This window comes from Puntigrus tetrazona, chromosome 11 (assembly GCF_018831695.1).
Source record: "Puntigrus tetrazona isolate hp1 chromosome 11, ASM1883169v1, whole genome shotgun sequence".
NCBI lineage: Eukaryota > Metazoa > Chordata > Actinopteri > Cypriniformes > Cyprinidae > Puntigrus > Puntigrus tetrazona.
The window spans coordinates 1,678,206-1,697,074 of record NC_056709.1 but is presented as its reverse complement, the minus strand read 5'-3'; the positions used below and the strand labels follow the sequence as shown (position 1 = coordinate 1,697,074).

Below are 18,869 nucleotides of genomic sequence, written 5' to 3'. Positions count from 1 at the left end.
AAATGAAAATAATGAAAATAAAAATGAATGTGTTCATCAGTTGTTGGTGCGGTTAGGGAGAATAAATCAATATGTAAATAATATGCGCTCACTAAAAAGCTGTAGTCTGATTGTGAGTAGAAATAGCTTTAGGACGTATTTAATAATATCTTCATTAGTTAGCACTAAGAAACCCACACAGAACTCCTTTAACTCCAACAAAAACACCCCCTCTGTGACGTGGAGATGTGCTGGCTGCTTGTTCGCGGGCGAAAGTCAACGGTTTCTTTATGTATTCTGTCTTCAAACTCAAAAAGTCAAACACCTCAGGAGCCCGCTCGTCGTGTCGTGTCTGTTTCACGGCAGATGGCGCAGTGAACCGGCGGCTTCGTGTTACAGCGAGGCTGGAGAATCCGCTAACTAGTTCCCCTTCATTAGTAACGACCTAAAACATTGCTTGGTTATCGTGTCCTGATGGGTGAGCTCCGTCCTGACTGACCCGTGGAGATGGGAGTAGTAAAGATAAGCGAGCAGGTAAGCGTCAAAGAGGATTTTCGCTTTAGTAAGGAAGGGCAGGCTTAGTACGACTTGCTCTTTCTAGTGTCTCAGTTTAATAAACTTACCTCACACACAGCCTGAGGACAACTGTCACTGTAAAACTAGTTATACCCAGATACCGTACTGGTAACCTGTCTGTCAGTTAAATAAACACATGTAGGTCATTAGCTTACTTTAGTACTGGATTGAAATAATAAGAGTCTTGCATTGGGGATAAATGCATTTTTTTTGAGTATGTTTACTTGTTGTATGTTAACTTATCGCTGATAACTAACTAAAATGTAACTATGTACGCCTATAGTCTGCAAAATACCGCTTCTATACTTTAAAATGCACGAGCAATCAAACAAACAGGAGTGAAACTGACCTCAAAGAGTTATTTATAAAACCTAAACAGATATTTCACTCATAAATTACATTTTTTTCCATTGTTTGTAGCAGTAGTATCTACGAATTTCTGTCTTCTGCCGACCGCACAAAGGAAGTATGCACAACAGGCTCCGGTTTTGACTTTTGTTATATTTCAGATACTCAAAGCCCCCACTCAATGGATGTTTAGTCAGTGTTTTTGAACCAGATCCCCACCTCTCTTCTCTAAAGCATGATCCCGACTCTGTCTTTCTCTCTTTTAGTCACTCCTCGTCCAGGCGGTATTTAGCCAGAATGCTGAAATGGTGGAATTTTTGTTGGAGCAAAATGAAGAAGTCGACGAACTGGTACACGGGTTTCGACTTGAATACCCGATTGCTAAAATTATGAATGTTTTTTTCCTGGACGGTGAGGTACGGGTGGTTTGTTGTTGCAGGACCACGAGCGCCGCACCGCATTGCATGCTGCGTCTCACGTAGGTGGTGTTTATATCATGGACCTCCTCATCAGTTCAGGTGAGTTCAAAGTCAAAGGTTTGAATATGAAGCAGGTGAGGTTTGAATCACTCAGAAATCGCCAATGTTGTGTAAAAAGCCACTGCGTTTATTATTAAGTCACAAATGACATGATTTATTGTGAATTATCAGCGCAATCGGAATTTTTTGCTTTAAAAAGTAGTTTTATTTTTATGTATTGCTGTAAAAGATTAGCAAGTTTATTGAAGGATCACCAAAGACTGAAAATTCAGCATTGATACCTTTTTTTACAGCATTTGATCAATAAATACAGCCTTGCTGAGTACAAGGCTCTTCTTCATTAAAAAAAAGCATTTTATAGTGTATAAGTGATTGAATTTATAAAATAAATTTCGTTTAGTTGTTCCTTGTGATCACTTTTTTTTAGTTCTCACTATAAACAATGACGTTTGCCTCAATAAAATCCTAATTTGCTGCTTATTATTAGTTAGTAAAGTAGTTGGTAAAGGGTTAGTTCCCCCCAAAATCCAACAAAGGCCTTAAGGGTTTGGAACAACACGAGTAATTAATGACTGACTTTACATTTTGGGGTGAACTAGATTAGAAAAGTCATGGAAAAGTAGAAAAGTAGTACTAATAAACAGCCAATATATCAATAACAGGCACACTAATAAGCATTAAAAGTGTTAAAGTGTTGCAATATTTTGTCTTTGATGGCCCGTGACGGTCTCAGGTGCTGATGTTAACGCTAAAGACCAGGAGTGGCTGACTCCTCTGCATCGGGCAGCCGCCTCACAGAACGAAGTACGAGAGGATTTTAACGAATCATTTCGCTCTTTATTGCGTTTTTTTGCCTCTCATTTGGTCTCCCTTCAAACGCAGGGTTCTGTCGGGCTGCTGCTGGGAAAGGGAGCCGAGGTGAACGCGTGCAGGACAGGTTCTGTCAGACGCCGCTGCATGTAGCTGCAGCCAACGGAGCCAGGAGCTGCGTGGAAATGCTGATCCCTTACTCGAGCGGCCTGGATGCAGCGGACCGCTTCGGGAGAACCGCTTTGCATCATGCAGCCCACTGCGGACACGACGGAGGTTCGGACGTAACCGCTTCATTCCTTGAACGTTATCAGTTGAGGTGTGCTTTTTTTTTCTCCTGAAAACTAATTAGTAATGTTCTTAGACAGTGAACCTGCTCCTAAATAAAGGGGCCAACGTGACTTCCAGAGACATAAAGGAGAGACAACCTATCCATTTGGCAGCTCATCTAGGTATCCAGTCTTCTGACTCTGAAATCCTCCCTCAGTTAATATGTTTATTATATCAATCTTGGACCACAAAACCATTCTCAGGGTTCCTGCAGATTCATTTCATTTAGCTGTGTCACACAGGCCATGCATTGTACAAAAAAGGCCTTAAAGTCTGATATTGTAGAAAAAAATCTCAATTTTGATTAGAGTTTGGTTAAATGTGATGATTGAACTTCAAAAGACTATGATTTCGTGGAATAAACGCGAATTAATATGCATTTTTAATAAGCCTGTCTGCTGTTTTTGCTCAGACCAATGCGGAAATCCATTTGTTATTACCCTACAAACACATTTTGGGAATCGGTGGATCGATGAGAAGATAATGTATTGTAAAAAATCTGAACAGTACAATGTATTGTTTTCATTAATACAATTAATATATGTTAATATAATAATACTTTTGACTCTTAATGACAATGTAATAACTATAAATACATCTTGTATCTGAACTTTTAAGCATGCTTTGTATTCAAAAATAATTTTACAGTTTAATATGTTGCTATAGACATTGCACTGCCCCACTGATACAGAACTGATTTGATCTAAAATAAAATTTTGGCTTTGAGGAGGTATATAGCAATATCCAACAATACATTGCATAGGTCAGAATGATCTAAATTTCCAAAAATCATTAGCATATTAAGTAAAGATATTTTGTACATTTCCTAACATTAATGATGTTTGATTAGTAACATTTTTCTACACCCTCAAATTCCAGATTTTCAGATGTGGTCAGCGGAAAGCTTATTTATGTATAATGTATAAATCTCGACACTTGCGACAGGTTTCGTGGTCCAGAGTACGAACAGAGTATCTTTTATTCCACTGGTGTGTTATCTGGTTGTGTCTGCCGCTCAGGGCATCTGGAGGTCGTCAAGCACTTAGTAGTGCGCAGTGCGGATGTGTCCTGCAGAGACAAGCAGGGGTTCACTCCTCTACATGCGGCGGCTCTCGGTGGACACACTGAAGTGGTCGGGTACCTGCTGAAACACGGAGCAGAGGTGAGGGATCGCATATTAGATCCAGAGCTCCATTTCTCCGTTGATATCACTACCCATGTAGTCCTAATTACATCACTGGTGCGTAAAGGTGTTTTAGAGTCAGAGAAAGTTATCGCATTGGGGAAAATATTAGGTAACACTTTACAGTAAGGTATATTAGTTAACAAATGACAACCTATTGTAAAGCGCTACCAAATACTATTCAAGGGGCCATATCGTGACAAGTCAGTTCTTAAAGGGACAGTCATTATTTACTTATGCATGACTGTTTCCACTGGAATGGAAAAGAAACAAATTACTTTTTTAAAACCCAAAATTGTTATTTACCACAACATTTTTTAAAGAGTGATGTGCACTCGTGAACTGTGCACCAGAGACGGAATCGCTTTTGTTTTGTCCGTTAGATTGATGAAGCAGACGGCTCCGGTAACAGCGCTCTGCACATGGTGTGTCACGCCGGGCTCAGGGCGGTAGCTAGTGAGCTGGTTAACTGCGGCGCCGGTGTTAACGGGTTAAACGCGCATGGCTGCACGCCGCTGCACCTGTCCGCTGCCTCCGCTGATGGAGCCCTGTGTCTGGAGCTGCTGGTCAATCACGGGGCAGATGTTAACATTCCGGTCAGTAGACAACTCGAAAGGAGCAGGGGATTATTGCAGCGGCTTTCTCTGACCTTTCTTGTTTCGATTTCAGAATAAGGCCGGGAAGAGTCCTTTGCACATGGCTGCCATGCACGGACACTTCACCCGATCCCAGATACTCATTCAAAATGGTAAAACCGCGCTCAAGAGCTTTATTTGACTTATAACTGCATTACCATCACATTCCTAAACATAATGCATGCTGGGAACGCTCCTGTCTGTTAATGAATCAAAGGTCTAGCGTCGATTTACATTTGCATCAGGAAACCTCAACCTTATAATGCATGCGATGCTGCACGGGATTCATGCTCAAGATGGCTGTTAAAATACGGAAACGAATCACAATAAGTGTTTTCAATTCATTTAGCTGTGTAACAGCGCAAAAAGTTATTATAGGGTATATTATGGGTCTTTATTTAGCCCAGAGAAAGATAATCACAAACATATGTATACTAGTAGTTATGTGCAATTTGGGACAAACATAATGTAATGTTTTTGGAAAACTATGTGAGTGGATAATGGTATAGTAATACTATTAATATTCAACGTTAATGTTTGTTAACGGCTTTAATAATGAATGCTTCTCGCGACACGAGCTAAAACGAAACGCGTTTGATTTCATAAAGCCTTTAAGTTTGTGCCGCTGTTATAAAAAGCAGCCATGATGTTTTCTGGTAGGGGTGGTGTCACGTACTTACTAGTTTGTTTGACAGAGGTTGTGTTGTAAGGTAAAAGGCATCTCCAGTCTCGTAATAACAGTTATTCATTTATTAATTTTCTCTTGCAGGTGCAGAGGTGGAGTTTGTTGATAAATCTGGTAATACTCCTCTTCACTCTGCTGCTAAACACGGTCACGAGTTACTCATCACTATACTCTTGAGTAACGGCGCGGATGTGGCCAGGTGTGTCTTCACAAACCCATTCGAACGCAGAGAAACAATATACACATATATATGAGAATATGTATCTATAAACAAATGCTCGTATGTATTATAGGCGAGGCATTGACGGCATGACTTCGTTGCACCTGGCAGTGTTTTTTGGATTTTCAGACTGTTGCCAGAAGTTACTCTCCTCAGGTAGAGATCACACACGTATGGCAGATTTCCAAACGGATGTACAATGCACATGGCTTTGACCGATACGTACGTCACCCATCGGGAAATGTGCATCTAACAAACATTTACTCTCGGCAGGGTTTGATATAAACACAGTGGACCGTCTGGGAAGGACGTGCCTGCATGTAGCTGCTTCAGGCGGGTGTGCGAAATGCCTAGCGTTTATGTGATTAATAGTTTGTAAGTCGCGTTTTTATAATATGCGATTTATGCAATTTCCTTTGTTTTTCGATTTGTTCGCTGACAGGAATGTTGACTGTCTTAAATTGCTGTTAAACAGTGGTGCTGCTCTGAATAAAAGGGACGATTTTGGAAGGTGACGTCTTTATTAATCAATTAAAAAACAATGTATATGTTATAAATATGTATTATATAGTTATATACTTAGAGTGTGAATCTTGTGCATGTAAGATTCACACAGATTCATTAAAAACAACAGGAAAAATGCTCAAATTTTTTATTTAAATCCCCCATAATCTGTGTTACCTAAAGGATTTTTCAAAAAGCATGCTTTAGCTAGTGTTGGCAAACGATTAATTGCATCCAAAATAAAAGTTTGTTTACATAATATATATATTTATTACATACATATAAATGCATGCATACATTATAAAAAAAAATCTATATCTATCTGCGTAATTTATTTCTCCACAGGTCCCCTTTGCACTATACATCAGTGAACGGCTCATATCTGTGTACAGTGGCTCTGGTGAAAGCTGGAGCGGATGTTAATGAACAGGATATGAACGGATGCGCTGCACTGCACTACGCAGCCGCGGCCCAAACCTCACACAGGTATAACGTTATATAACACTTACATCGCTGCCTTACAGCTGAACTCTGAGTATAATAATGAGTACATTTTTTAAAATCTGGTAGATCTGGTACATTTAGTCATATTGATCCTTAATTTTGGTCCGCAACTCAGCTGCTCTTTTGTTCAATAAAATTTTGACTTTGTCCATGTCAAGTCACCTTTATTTATGATTTTAACAGTGCAGATTATGTCAAAGCACTTATTAGTTTGTTATTGGAGAATAAAGTGTCAGTAATGTGAAAATTTGTTTGTTTAATCTAATTACTAGTTCAAATTTATTTGTTGTATATATATATATATATATATATATATATATATATATATATATATATATATATATACACACCATTTATTTATTTTTAAAATATTAATTTCTATTTAATCAAGCATTAAAATACTATAATTATAAAAACCTATACATTTTTCTTGTGGAAGAAAAACTCTTAATAAAAGTATTGGTCTGCCTATTCTTTGAAATGATAATGAATACAACACATAAATAGCCCATAGAATGAAATCACGGTATTTCAAGTCTTCAGAAACCATAGGAAAAGATTTGTGTGAGGAGCCAACTGTGATGTTAAAACCTTAACATCCACCTTTGACGATTTAATGTGAGCTGAATATACCAGTACAAATTTCTGATTTCTAGTATGATTTAACATTGTGCAAGTTTTTCTCCCAGTAGAGTTGAGCAGATCTGTCCCGACAGTGAGACTGATGAAGAAGCTCAGTGGTAAAGCATCTTTTGGGATTTAAAGATACAACGTCTAACTGTTAATAAGCTTAATGGTACGTGAGCCCTTGTGTGTTACAGGTGTTTGGAGTTTCTTTTGCATAATGGTGCTGATCCAACACTGCGGGACAATAAAGGCTTCAGTCCGGTCCACTACGCAGCTGCCTGTGGTGACAGACACAACCTAAAATTGGTAAGAAAACTCTTTTCATGGTATACGTGGCTTTTAGTTCGATAAGTTTGATTGAAAATTGAGTCATTTGGCTTGGTTATGTCTGGGAAAATCTGCCAAATACTTTTTGAGAAACTGTTGCGCTCGTCTTGTATGTCACTTTGAGTGAACTGGCAGTAAACCTTTCTTATTAGCTTATAGAAATGTCTTTCAAATGTGTGGAAGATGTGGAGAGTTGTGTTCCTGTGAGCCCTTTTCACTTAGCGGTGAGCCATATCTCTTTTTTTATCTTTTTCTCTAATGCACTTGTCAATGCAAATAGGATGTGAAATTTAAATGAATTTAAAAAATGGAAATGCTACAAATGTATTTTTGATAACTAGAAAAGGGAACTTTTCAAAGTCTTTCAGAGTCTTGCTTAAAACTCCAATTACTCAAGACCATTTTCCCAAATTGTTTCTCTCAGGCGTATAATGGCCACAGTGAAGCTCTTCAAGTGCTGTCTGAAATACTGGTCAATGTAGACATGCAGGATCCCAGGGGTCATACAGCTCTGTATATGGCTGCTCTGAAAGGTCATGACCTTTGTGTGGAGCTTCTGCTGCTTCAAGGAGCCTCGTATGCCATCAGGGAGCACATCCACAGGTGGACACCATTGCATGCTTCAGGTGTGTAAAGATTAACATTTAAACATCTTTCAAGTGTAATGAATGGAAAGTTAGTTCAAAGGTTCAATCAGTAAAGGCACTTTTCTGATATAGCTTAATAATATTATAAATGTGTGCTATAGTCTTACCAAGGCTCTTGTGTACTTATTGGAATGATGCAATCTTTAATGGAAACTAGTTTTTTTTTTAGGATTTTGGTTACAGTCAAGTCAAATAGTTGGTTTGTTAAAGCTCAGTTAGACAGAGGTCATTGCAAAGAGCTGGACCAATCTATGAATTGCACATGAGACTCCAAATCACCTTTTTTAACTTCATTTAACCTGTTGATTTATCCTCATAGCTGCCAATGGTCACACCGACTGCCTGCTTATGATGTTGAAAAGAGAGGAAAAAAATGACATAATTGACCTCATGGACATACATGGACAGTAAGTGCCATTTCAACATTAATTTTACTGATAATAGCATGACAATATAGAATGATCATACACTGCATTGACAAAATGATCAAATTAAGCAGAACATCACAGAATATGAGCAGCAGTATGAATACACTCGTGTGTTGAATAGCTGAGCCGGCACAGATATACCTGCACCTGTACGATCACTCATGGAGAGAATTTAAAGATTCTGAGAATTAAAATCCTAAAAAGAAATTGCAAAGACGCACATCACAAAGTGATGTGGAGAAACATCCAAAGCAAGGCAATGGCAAACAGGTATTTTGCTAACAATATCCAGAGGTCTTGACAGAGGGGTGATCCGATAAAGGTGAGCAAGAGTCCAGGAGAGGAGCAGAAGAAGGGTAAATCCAAAAACAATGGCAGAGATCAGTATATGGGAAAACAGGCAAGGCAAGACTAGGCTAGACAAAACTCAGAAGGGCTTCGTATTGTAGCTATCACCGGGTGAGCAATAAACGCTAGACAATACTGGAGACTAAACAAAAACCAGTAAGGCAGCTAAATGCTAAATGCAGATCAATGCTCTTGATTGAGTAGAAACAGAATGGATGAGCTAATCAGTTACTAAGGAAACTAACAGGGTGGGCAAAGGAACAAGGGAACACAGAAACAATGGGGAACAAACGCAACGAAAGACCAAGGCAAGGAAACTTAGATTGAAATCATGACATAGTCCCCTCAAAGGAGTGACTTCTAGACTCAACAAAGTCCAGGAGGGTGGTGGAGTTGAGGTGGAAAAGGGGGAGAGACGGAGGACCACCCCTGCAGAGCTAGCGAGATAGGGAACCCTGGCAGAGCAGAGAACCAGGGAAGAGCTAACGGCATTGGAGTCTTTCACGTTGGAGCAGATGAAACAGGAACCCACCAGCAGCAGACACAGCAGGGCAGACGCCGAACGGATCAGGCTGATCAGGAACCCAGCAGAAATTGGAGCCTATAAAACTGAGAGGGAATATACAGTCTTAAGGACTGGGGCAGTTTCCCTCAATGAACGAAGGTTCATTACTCTAAACCACTGACACCTCTAGAGGTTCTGCAGCAGATGCTGCCACCTCTGAAGTATCTACAGTAGTACCAACAGGATGCAGGGAGATTAGTTCTTTCGACTGTGACATGAAAAAGCCCAGAGCTTCCAGAGTTGGGGGCAGTGAGAAAACGTGTCAGATGCAATGGACGCAGCCAAAAACTACAGATATGTAGCACCAGTAGTGATGGTACATTTTTTTAAATTAATTAAAAAATGTATATGCAAAATAAAATTATATACGTTACACATACAAATTATTATATAGAACAGAGTAACAAACTTGGTCTTGGCATAGAACAGCCCTGCCATAGAACATAATGATAATAATTCAGTTTACGTGACCTTCAACAAAATCGAATAAAAACAGAAAAAAACACAATGATGCACATTCATCATTTTGTAGATGTAGAAATGTAAAAATCGTTAAATCGTCATCTAGTTCCGACCACACCTGACGTCATTATTAACAACTTGTCCACTCATAAGTGGGAAGGTCCCAGGAGGACTTGAACACAGCATTATTTCACACTGATTTCTGTCAGGAAGTACAGGAACCAGCTGCAGAGTGAGCTTAAGTCAATGACCAGCATTCTGATTTCGTATCTGAGAGGATGTGACATATGAGATGGCATTTGAAATTGCAATTTGAAGCAAACTGTAAAAGGTCTAGTGTGACTTGGATGATGATGTAAGCAACTGGTCATCTGCTGCTAGGTTGGTAGGTTTTATGACTGTGTTACCTTTAGAGTTCTTCAAAAATGTGTTAGTAAAAGGAGCATTGCTATCTGTTCCTTTAGTCCTTTCCACCCACACTGAGGGTCACCTACTGTAGGCTCTATGTTCTCCAGCATCTTTAAGGATCTTGATATGACAGTGACATGCTAGTGGAACTTCATCTTGGAGATGTTCTCCGCAGTTCTTCTGGATTTATTTGAGTCTATTTTAGTTTAGATATCAATCATTTTTAGCTGGTGTAAAGTCCCCAATGCTCTGCAGATCGCATAGCTTCCTGACTTCCACTGGCGAAGCTGTCCTCCGGGAGCTTCACGGAAAAGGTTTCCATGCACGAGCAGCTGCATGCAAACCTCACAGATGCCAAGCCTTCAGCACTGTCATTCTAGTCTCATTTTCCTGTTTGATGACAAAGCAACGTTCAATAATATGCTTGGTCAGAATATGCGCTTCCCCCATTTTTCTCTCTTTGTTGCTTTTGGACTGGTTTGAAGTATTGCTGCTGTTAGCATAGTTTGTTGGTATCTGTAGGACTCCGCTGATGTTGGCTACACTGGGCAGTCACATAGACTGTGTCCACATGCTGCTTGAGAGAGGAAGTAATCCAGACACTGGAGACAGAAGAAGCCACACAGCATTGCATCGCGCAGTAAGTGTTTTACAGCACGCATGCATGTGTTTGGTTTGTGCATCAGAATATTTGCGCATTATTGCGCTGGAATTTGGCAATACTGTACGGAAATTTAAGGTGTGTTGGCAGCACTGAAAACACCTAGGCAAGTGAATCAGATTCTGTGGTCTTTAAACTACAACCCCAGAGTTCAGCCGTTGCTACTAACTAATCCCAAGACATATCCATTTCATTTTAACAGCCCTTCTATGTTTCACATTTGGCAACACATTGTGAATTGGAATCATCTCCAAACTTAACTTAGGACACTTGGGCTTAAATGTGGGAAAGATGTCAGCAGATCTAAGCTCTCTAGTGAGGACAGGTCAACACATGCGGCCTAATTATAGGAGTCGTGGGCTGTGCAAAGGATTTGAGGGGGGTGCTTTGTGAAAAACACTGGCCAGTGTTTCTGCGATCGAATCGCCATTCAATCTCATCTGACCACATATCACAGCTACAAATGTCAGACGCAAATATGTTTCTCTCGCAATGTGAAATATCCAATTATTTTTTCACATTGTTTATCTGTTTTGTTCACAAAATCTTTGCTCCACTAAAACATGTTTTGCCTTGCTACTTGTATTCAATTATTTTAGCTTTTCCTCCAGTTGGTTGGTGGAAAAATACAGTTCTAGAGATTTAAGTGACATAGAGTTTGTTGACATGGAGTATACTGCTCATACGTAGGACGTAGACTACATGATAAACGCGGCATATTTTTTCACAATCAGTGACATTTGACACATGCCAAAGTAGGACCATAGCTAAACTAGCCTTGCTGACTCCACAACCTTATTATAGGAGCGCTATACAACTACTGACTGAACTGAAGACTAAAATAGGTCTACTGACCTCTGTAAATAGACTGAATTTACCAGCCACATCCCATTCTGTGATGACAGCTGAAACGTTCATTCATATTCATGATAAAGATTTGCTTTGCTGACTGTCATTACGGTTGAGGAACCAGCCAAACTTAGAAGCAGCTTTATAATAAAACGAGGTTACAGTCAGCAAGTACTGAATAATGTCATATTGTGTTATGAAAGATATTTAATTGACCTTTACACCCAAAGCGCTGTCAGATCAGGTTAACCTGCTCTGAATGGGTTCAAAAAACAAAACAGAAAAAGAAGAAAAAATAAAACAGTTTGACTCTGGGCCACAAAAACAATCATAAGTAGCATGGGTATATTTGGTCAAAAATACATTGTATGGATTAAAATGATCTATTTTTCTATTATCTCGTGTCAAGAGACATATTAAGTAAGATGGTGTCCCATTTTGTACATTTGCTACAGTAAATATATAAAAACCTAATTTTTGATTAGTAATATGCATTAGAAAGAACTTAATTTGGACAACTTTCATCCATTCATCCATCCTTATGACTGCTTTTGTGGTCCAGGGTCACAGTTCATCTCTAGGGTCATATTTTATCTGTATGTGTTTATGTAAATCACGTGGCAATCAATACAGTAGACCCTGAAATGAAAGATTTAGCGGCCAATTATTAAATTATATCAGTATTATGTTGACCAAAAGTCCCAATTTAGGATGGCTGCTCGAACAAGACATTCTTTCAGAATTGTATTTCTACTTCTTCCTGAGCACTTTCTAGTTTCCTTTAGTGATATGATAAAATCAAAATGCGAGACAGCCAACAGTACGTGTAACGCATTATTCAGCAGGCTGAACTTTGGTCTCCTCTGTGTGTTTCAGGCAGTGGTTGGTAGCGAAGAGTGTGTCTCAGCTTTGCTGGTGCATGGAGCCTTCGCTCTGTGCCGGGACGTTTATGGCAGAAGCCCTTTGCACTTGGCTGCCTCTTGTGGTCACACATGGCTGTTGCGTCCTTTGCTTGATGCGGCGTCGCTGTCGGACCCCCTCGACTCTCTGCTAGACTACAGCGCCTACACACCTACTCACTGGGCTGCTTACCATGGTAAGACACCTTTCACACAACAGCTGATCATTTTACTAATGAATTACAAATCTCTTATTCGCAACATAAAACTAAGGAAGCATTCTGTTTTTAAGGGCACAATGACTGTCTAGAAGCTTTACTTGAGTACAGGCCATCGAGCTTTCAGGAAGGGAACGCCTTCACACCGCTGCACTGTGCGCTGTGAGTGAACTTCAGCTGACCTTCAAAACTTTTCGGTACATTTCCACCGTAACATCCATTTCCTCCTTTGCTGCAGAATTGCTGGTCGTGATGGTGCTGCTCGACTGCTTGCTGAAACTACGGGAACAAAAATCATGCACCTCACAGATGGCAAAGGAAGGTACGTATGTCTAAGTGGGCAAAGCAACAAATGTGGATAAATAAGAGGCTCCCTTTTTAAAAGCTGATTCCAGAATTATTGTTTTTGTGTGTTTTATCCGCAGGACTCCCTTACATGCATCTTCGTATGCAGGAAACGTGGCATCGCTGCATTTGGCGTTGACCTGCGGCTCGGATGTAAACTCAGTCGATTATGCAGGGCGCTCCGCATTAATGATTGCTGCTGAGAATGGCCATACTTCTGCTGTGGGTTCGTATTGTTAAAGGTGACATATCCTACAAATCTAGATTTTCCGGGTTTTAAGTGCTATAATCGGGTCCCTGGTGCGTTTGCCAACCAAGGAAATATGGAAAAAGGTTAATCCAGAGCCTTTTCCTGCAAGCCTCTGAAAAAATTGAGCGCGTCTGATCACGTTCACTTTGTGACATTGCAAAAGGATCTTAGATGTTTTTAGCAGGTACGAGCTTTAAAGGCACAGATCTGTTCTGGAAAAGGGGGCGGGGCGTAGCAGCTCATTTGCATTTAAAAAGACAGGCATGAAGCCTGTTTCTGCTTCCACTGAAAAGAGGCGTTTTCGAAATGATATAATAAATGATCTGTGGGGCATTTTGAGCTGAAATTTCACAGACACATTCTGGGGACACCAGTGTCTCCATGTCTCCTTTAAAGTTGTAATGTCAAAAGAGCTTTGTACAATTGTTGTATATATAACATCAGTTTTAAAAGGTGTAGTACATGAGTAATCTTCATTTAGTCTCAGTGATCAGCTCAGACTTTTTTGGTTGCAGATATCTTGCTTCATCAGGCCGGGGCAGACCTCTCGCTGCTGGACATCGACGGGAATTCAGCGCTTCATATGGCCTGTAGAAGAGTAATTACCCCCATCGCTCATACTGTCCTGTTATACAGCATGCCGAGTACGATGAGTTTCCATTATAAATGATCGTCACGTTTAACTCAACAGAGTCATGAAATGTGTGCTCTTCTCATTCTGGCGGAGATCGACGACCCAGCTCTCATCAACACCACAAACAGTGCCCTTCAAACGTGAGCATTCGCATCTTGTGTAGGTGTGCGTGCATCAGTTGTTTGGTCGCTCTCACAGGTTTTTCTGTCTCCGCACCATTAGACCTCTGCATGTTGCAGCAAGAAATGGCCTCGCCACTGTGGTTGAGGTTCTGCTTACTCGAGGCGCAACGGTTCTGGCCATTGATCAAGATGGTGAGTTTATCCATGACCATCACAATGCAGAGAGAGACAAAACTATTAAGTATTGACTAGCAGGCACTGTAAAGTTTGTCTGTGAAGCAACTGCTATTTTCTTCAGGGTGTATCAATTTAAAGGGACGAGTACTAAATTATTTTGCATATTAATGTAGGTCAGGGGTGCCCGAATGTTGTCCTGGAGGGTACTTCCAACAGTGGAAACCTATAAACTCAGTATATTGTGGAAAAATGCTACTTCGTTTGTGTCACGTTTTACTGATTTGACATTTTAGGACATATTCCGGCTTTGGCATGCGCACCAAACAAAGACGTGGCTGATTGCTTGGCTCTTATAATTTCCACAATGATGCCTTTTTCTGCCGGCACCGGCTGCAGCATCAGTCTGATGAATCACTGTGGCATTGCTGCATCCCATCAGCCCTTGTCCAAAGCCGTGCCTATACAACTGATTACAGAGGAACCATAGAGATGAACGGACACCAAACAATATGCTGAACTCTTGCCACTCATCTTTATCGTACAAGACTATATACAATGCTACTGCTTCAGCATCATGCTGTACATACTGTGACATATTCATTTCTAATACAGTACACCAATACAACTGCACCATTCCATTATGTGCTGAATTCCTCCTTTTTACGTAGCCTGTGTTTGTTGTAACACCAAGTTAGCACTGTGCTTTTATTTCAATCCTCGTTTCTTGTTATGAACAGTTCTAGTAGACTTTAATCATCATTTTGTACTGTAGAGTTGCACAATATGCACACATATCAGCATATCTCCAGGTTTACCGGAGGTTCGTTTGGGGATTTCATTTTAATAGTTTAATTATGAAGTAACATTGTTGTCAGATGCCCAAGTATACTACCAGAAGCTCAAAATGATGGCATTTAGAAGAAAATTTGGAAGTAGTGTAGCCTGGAGTGCATATAAATATATCATCACAAAAAATAAAGATCAAGAGCACATAACAAGGTCTCTGCATGTTAATCTAAATGGTTTATTTTTCCCGGTTATGACGTTATTAATGCCGACCAAGTCTGTTGCTCTCAGTGAGCACTTTATTGGAATACAAATGATACAGTTTGCAGGTCAAAGACACATGAAATCCCATGTGCCTTAAAGAGCAGCCACACTTGCCTTTACATTGAAATATTGGGTCAACTGACTTGAAGAGCACTTTACACGGCATACAGTAGATCAGATGGCCTAATCTTGTTTTTGCAAAGTTTAGTGATTAATTCCTGGTTCTGTTAAATACGTAATCGCTGATGTTACAGTTGCTGAGTTGCATTCATTGGTTGGCTCCACAGTTAGCCCCTACATTCATCCACTTTGACCCCTTGTGGCCAGTTCCCTGACCTTTAATAAATAGGACAGAAGAGCATTATCACAGATAATCAGCCAGTCATAGTGTAACAGAGGCACGGCCTTTCACATTATTTTCCAGTTTCGTCCTGTCACGCAATGCATAGGAAACTCATAAAATGGCCTCCCGACCTTTATCTTGGTGTCACTGTTGGGACGGTTACTTTTGAACAATCAGTACTTTGGACACTTTCATCTCCTCTTTTGTAATGTTTATCAATGTCTGATCAGCAAAGCATAAAAACAAGAGTCGAAGCAAACCTTATTATTATTTTTTTCCATTTCTTTTTATTTATATCAGAATTTTCTGGCAAAATATAGCTGAAAATCTGCAAATAAAAAAATGGTTGCATGATTTCAGTGTTATTAAATGTTCTTACAGCTTCTTTTTATTTGGCTTTTCTGTTTCAAAAACCCTCTGCGACAGACAACATTTCAATGTAAACCGTTTATGAAATTGGAGTGGGTCTACTTTGCAATCGTTGATCATATGGTCTGCAATCTCTGATTCTGAAAATATTCTCCGAAACTTTTCACAGGATGCTTATCTAATTTTTCAGAAAATCTATCAGCCTGTGATGAAAGACTAACTTAAAGCCATGCAGTATTCTGAGCTCAAAACCTATGGGGATCTTGGAGAAACGCACCAAATGTGATCAGATTCTGGTCTTCTGGGGCACTATAACTTACAAAACCTTAATATTTAAAACAGATAATCAAAAGTTGACTAACAATCAGACGTTGGGCTAGAAACTATAATAGCTTGGTGTGTTCATTCTGGAGAGCATAAAACAAGAAAAACAGGACGCAATACCTCAAAAGAAATCTGACTTTACAAGACTGGAAAATCCATAAAGTTAAACAAATATACGTGTGTGTGTGTGTGTGTGTGTGTGATCCTGGCCCACAAAATCAGTCATGGGTATATCTGTAGCAATACGCAATAATTTGGTCAAAGGAAACATTTATGGTTAAAAATGTATTTTTTTATGCCAAAATTCATTAGGACATTAAGTAAAAGAAGATATTTTATACATTTCCTACCGTCATTTATATCAAAATTGATTATCAATCAAGTTCTCAATGTTTATTTTCTTCACACCCTCAGATCAATTAGTTCATATCTCAGCCAAATATCATCATGACGACGTATAAATGTCAATTTAAAAACTGATTTTGTGGTCATATATATATATATATATATATATATATATATATATATATATATATATATATATATATATATATATAGATAGATAAGCATTAAGCTCAAAGTTTAGCAATATCTGTCCTCAAATGAGACAAACAGCTGCTCACAACCATCTGGAAGTTATGACTATTACTGTGTATGCAGACTCCCGATTGACCGAAATCATCTTTTGACCGTCCGCCGCGTCTCCTTGCCGTTGCTGACCGAGCCTCCTCCCACGCCGGGACTCGCCGTCGACCGGTTCCCATTCCCACTGCTCGCCCGGCCGCCCGGCTGCGGGTTCGTAGAGTTGCCAGAGCCTTGAGAATTCACCCCATTTCCATTGGGAGTGTCATTACCTTCAAAGAGGAACAAACGTCTGTGGACCAGCGTGGGAATACATCGGTTCATCAAATCACCACGAACCCAAAAACACTGAAATCCTACCTGCGGGGGCAGCAGTGCTGCTGTTTACGCTGCTCTGGTCATTCAGTCCCTGACGGGTAACAAGAACAAAGTGAACCGTCATGACCAACACTTCAACGTTTCTTTTTAATAACGATTTGATGATTAAGACAGAAATCCATTGAGACATACCGTTTTATTCATCTGGGCCAAATATTCTGGATTTGGCTCACTAAAGTTTGGCACCTCTGAATACACCATGCAGAATCTTACAAAACATTTTGGGGGGCGAGATGCAATTTAATATAGGTAACTGTATTTGTACTTACTGATATTACAGCCATGAAAACCATTACAGCAAAACTTAATAATCATATAATCAACGTACTCTCCGATCTTCTGCAGTTCGCCTCCCCTTCCGGTGTACAGCGTCAAACAGCCTTTAAAAACGGAGGCATAACTGCGGCAAAACACAAACGTGCCGTTAACAGTCTTGTTGATCAACAGTTTCAGCCATCTTTACTGTATAATTACAGTAAGCCTCACCCTTTGGTAAGTCTGATGATGTCACCAGCCTGGATGAGGCCTCCGACTTCATCCCAAACAGATATACTGATGCTGCCCGTCTTGTCCGCCACTTTACACGTGCGCACCTCGTGACCGTCTTTGGTCTTCGTCACTCGTCCTTGAAGGAGAGAGTTTGGGAGATGACCACCGGATCACATTCAACGGTTACAGCAGTGAAACGCAACTTATTGCATTATTTCAGAGTCGTGTTTTCGTGGTGATCGTCACAGCACTATAATAGGTTAAATAGCATTGAATGTTAACATGATTTCAGTTCATAAAAGAGACAATTACGGTCATTTCGGTCTTCTTAATTACTACACTTCAGTATATCCTGAAAAAGTAACTAAATGTCAATGGCAAATAGAGCCGATGGCAAAAAGTGCAAACTATAATGCATTAAACGTTTATTAGATGCACTCCAGGGTATTCTCGAAACTCAGCGTTGTGGCTCAACTGGCTTTTGGTTTTCCTGGTTTGTCGGTCACTTTTTCACCTGCTAATCGATTCAGTGTTAATGCATTGTTCCACTTTTGTTTGGACCACCTGTTTCCAGCACGATGAAGATGACATTGAGATTCTTGAGCCCAGGTTTAATGTCCTTCACATGAGTCTCTGTGCTCATGGTCGCTCTGCTTCTGCCCAAATCCTGCAAAAACTGATGCACAACAGGTCAGTGAACATCTGCTGCGTTCACACTATGTCAAATCGCATGCAGGACGATACCGATTAAGCATGCGTGCACGTTGACCCTTTTATTTTTTAAAAACAAACATTAATTCCGCCGCGGCGGCGCACGCACGTGCAACGCTGACAGCTGACCAACAACGCGACGCATTTTAAAAGCAGGAAACTAATAAACACTTACTGGTTAGCACTGAGCTAGGCTGCCTTTTCTGTTTTAACAGTAGCCTATTATTTCTCGTCATCTGCAACGCTTTGTGGGAAAGACCTTGAACGGACTCGCTGCTCGCGGTGTTGATTGAGGCGCGAAATGTTCTGACAGCTGTCAATCATCGCAGTTAACGTGGGCATTCAAGCACCGCTTACAGCGCCGGACGTTATTTTTCCTAAAGCGTCATGACGCAATGTTTTC

The 18,869-nt window shown here is 40.2% G+C and overlaps 2 protein-coding genes across 2 annotated transcripts; one reads left to right on the top strand and one right to left on the bottom strand.

The window, feature by feature from the left end:
- Positions 1-287: 287 nt before the first annotated feature.
- LOC122354408 (serine/threonine-protein phosphatase 6 regulatory ankyrin repeat subunit C-like) lies at positions 288-16,845 on the top strand. Its single transcript, XM_043252581.1, is given in 29 exon segments — positions 288-513; positions 1,170-1,253; positions 1,343-1,421; positions 2,116-2,186; positions 2,265-2,309; positions 2,312-2,468; positions 2,561-2,644; positions 3,542-3,684; positions 4,089-4,301; positions 4,375-4,453; positions 5,110-5,224; positions 5,319-5,401; positions 5,519-5,582; positions 5,688-5,756; positions 6,095-6,235; positions 6,943-6,993; positions 7,075-7,186; positions 7,360-7,431; positions 7,632-7,833; positions 8,174-8,261; positions 10,588-10,705; positions 12,452-12,671; positions 12,767-12,854; positions 12,931-13,014; positions 13,118-13,263; positions 13,803-13,885; positions 13,979-14,061; positions 14,144-14,235; positions 14,514-16,845. Coding segments are annotated over 29 exon segments (3,087 nt in total). The 5' UTR covers positions 288-486; the 3' UTR covers positions 14,708-16,845.
- Positions 15,875-18,849, bottom strand: nabp2 (nucleic acid binding protein 2). The gene is made up of 7 exons (XM_043252586.1): positions 18,642-18,849; positions 18,320-18,431; positions 17,753-17,891; positions 17,595-17,666; positions 17,399-17,474; positions 17,249-17,297; positions 15,875-17,160 (listed from the first exon to the last, which is right to left on the bottom strand). Exons 2-7 carry the CDS (start codon positions 18,396-18,398, stop codon positions 16,985-16,987), a joined length of 591 nt encoding a protein of 196 aa, XP_043108521.1. The 5' UTR covers positions 18,399-18,431; positions 18,642-18,849; the 3' UTR covers positions 15,875-16,984.
- Positions 18,850-18,869: the final 20 nt, after the last annotated feature.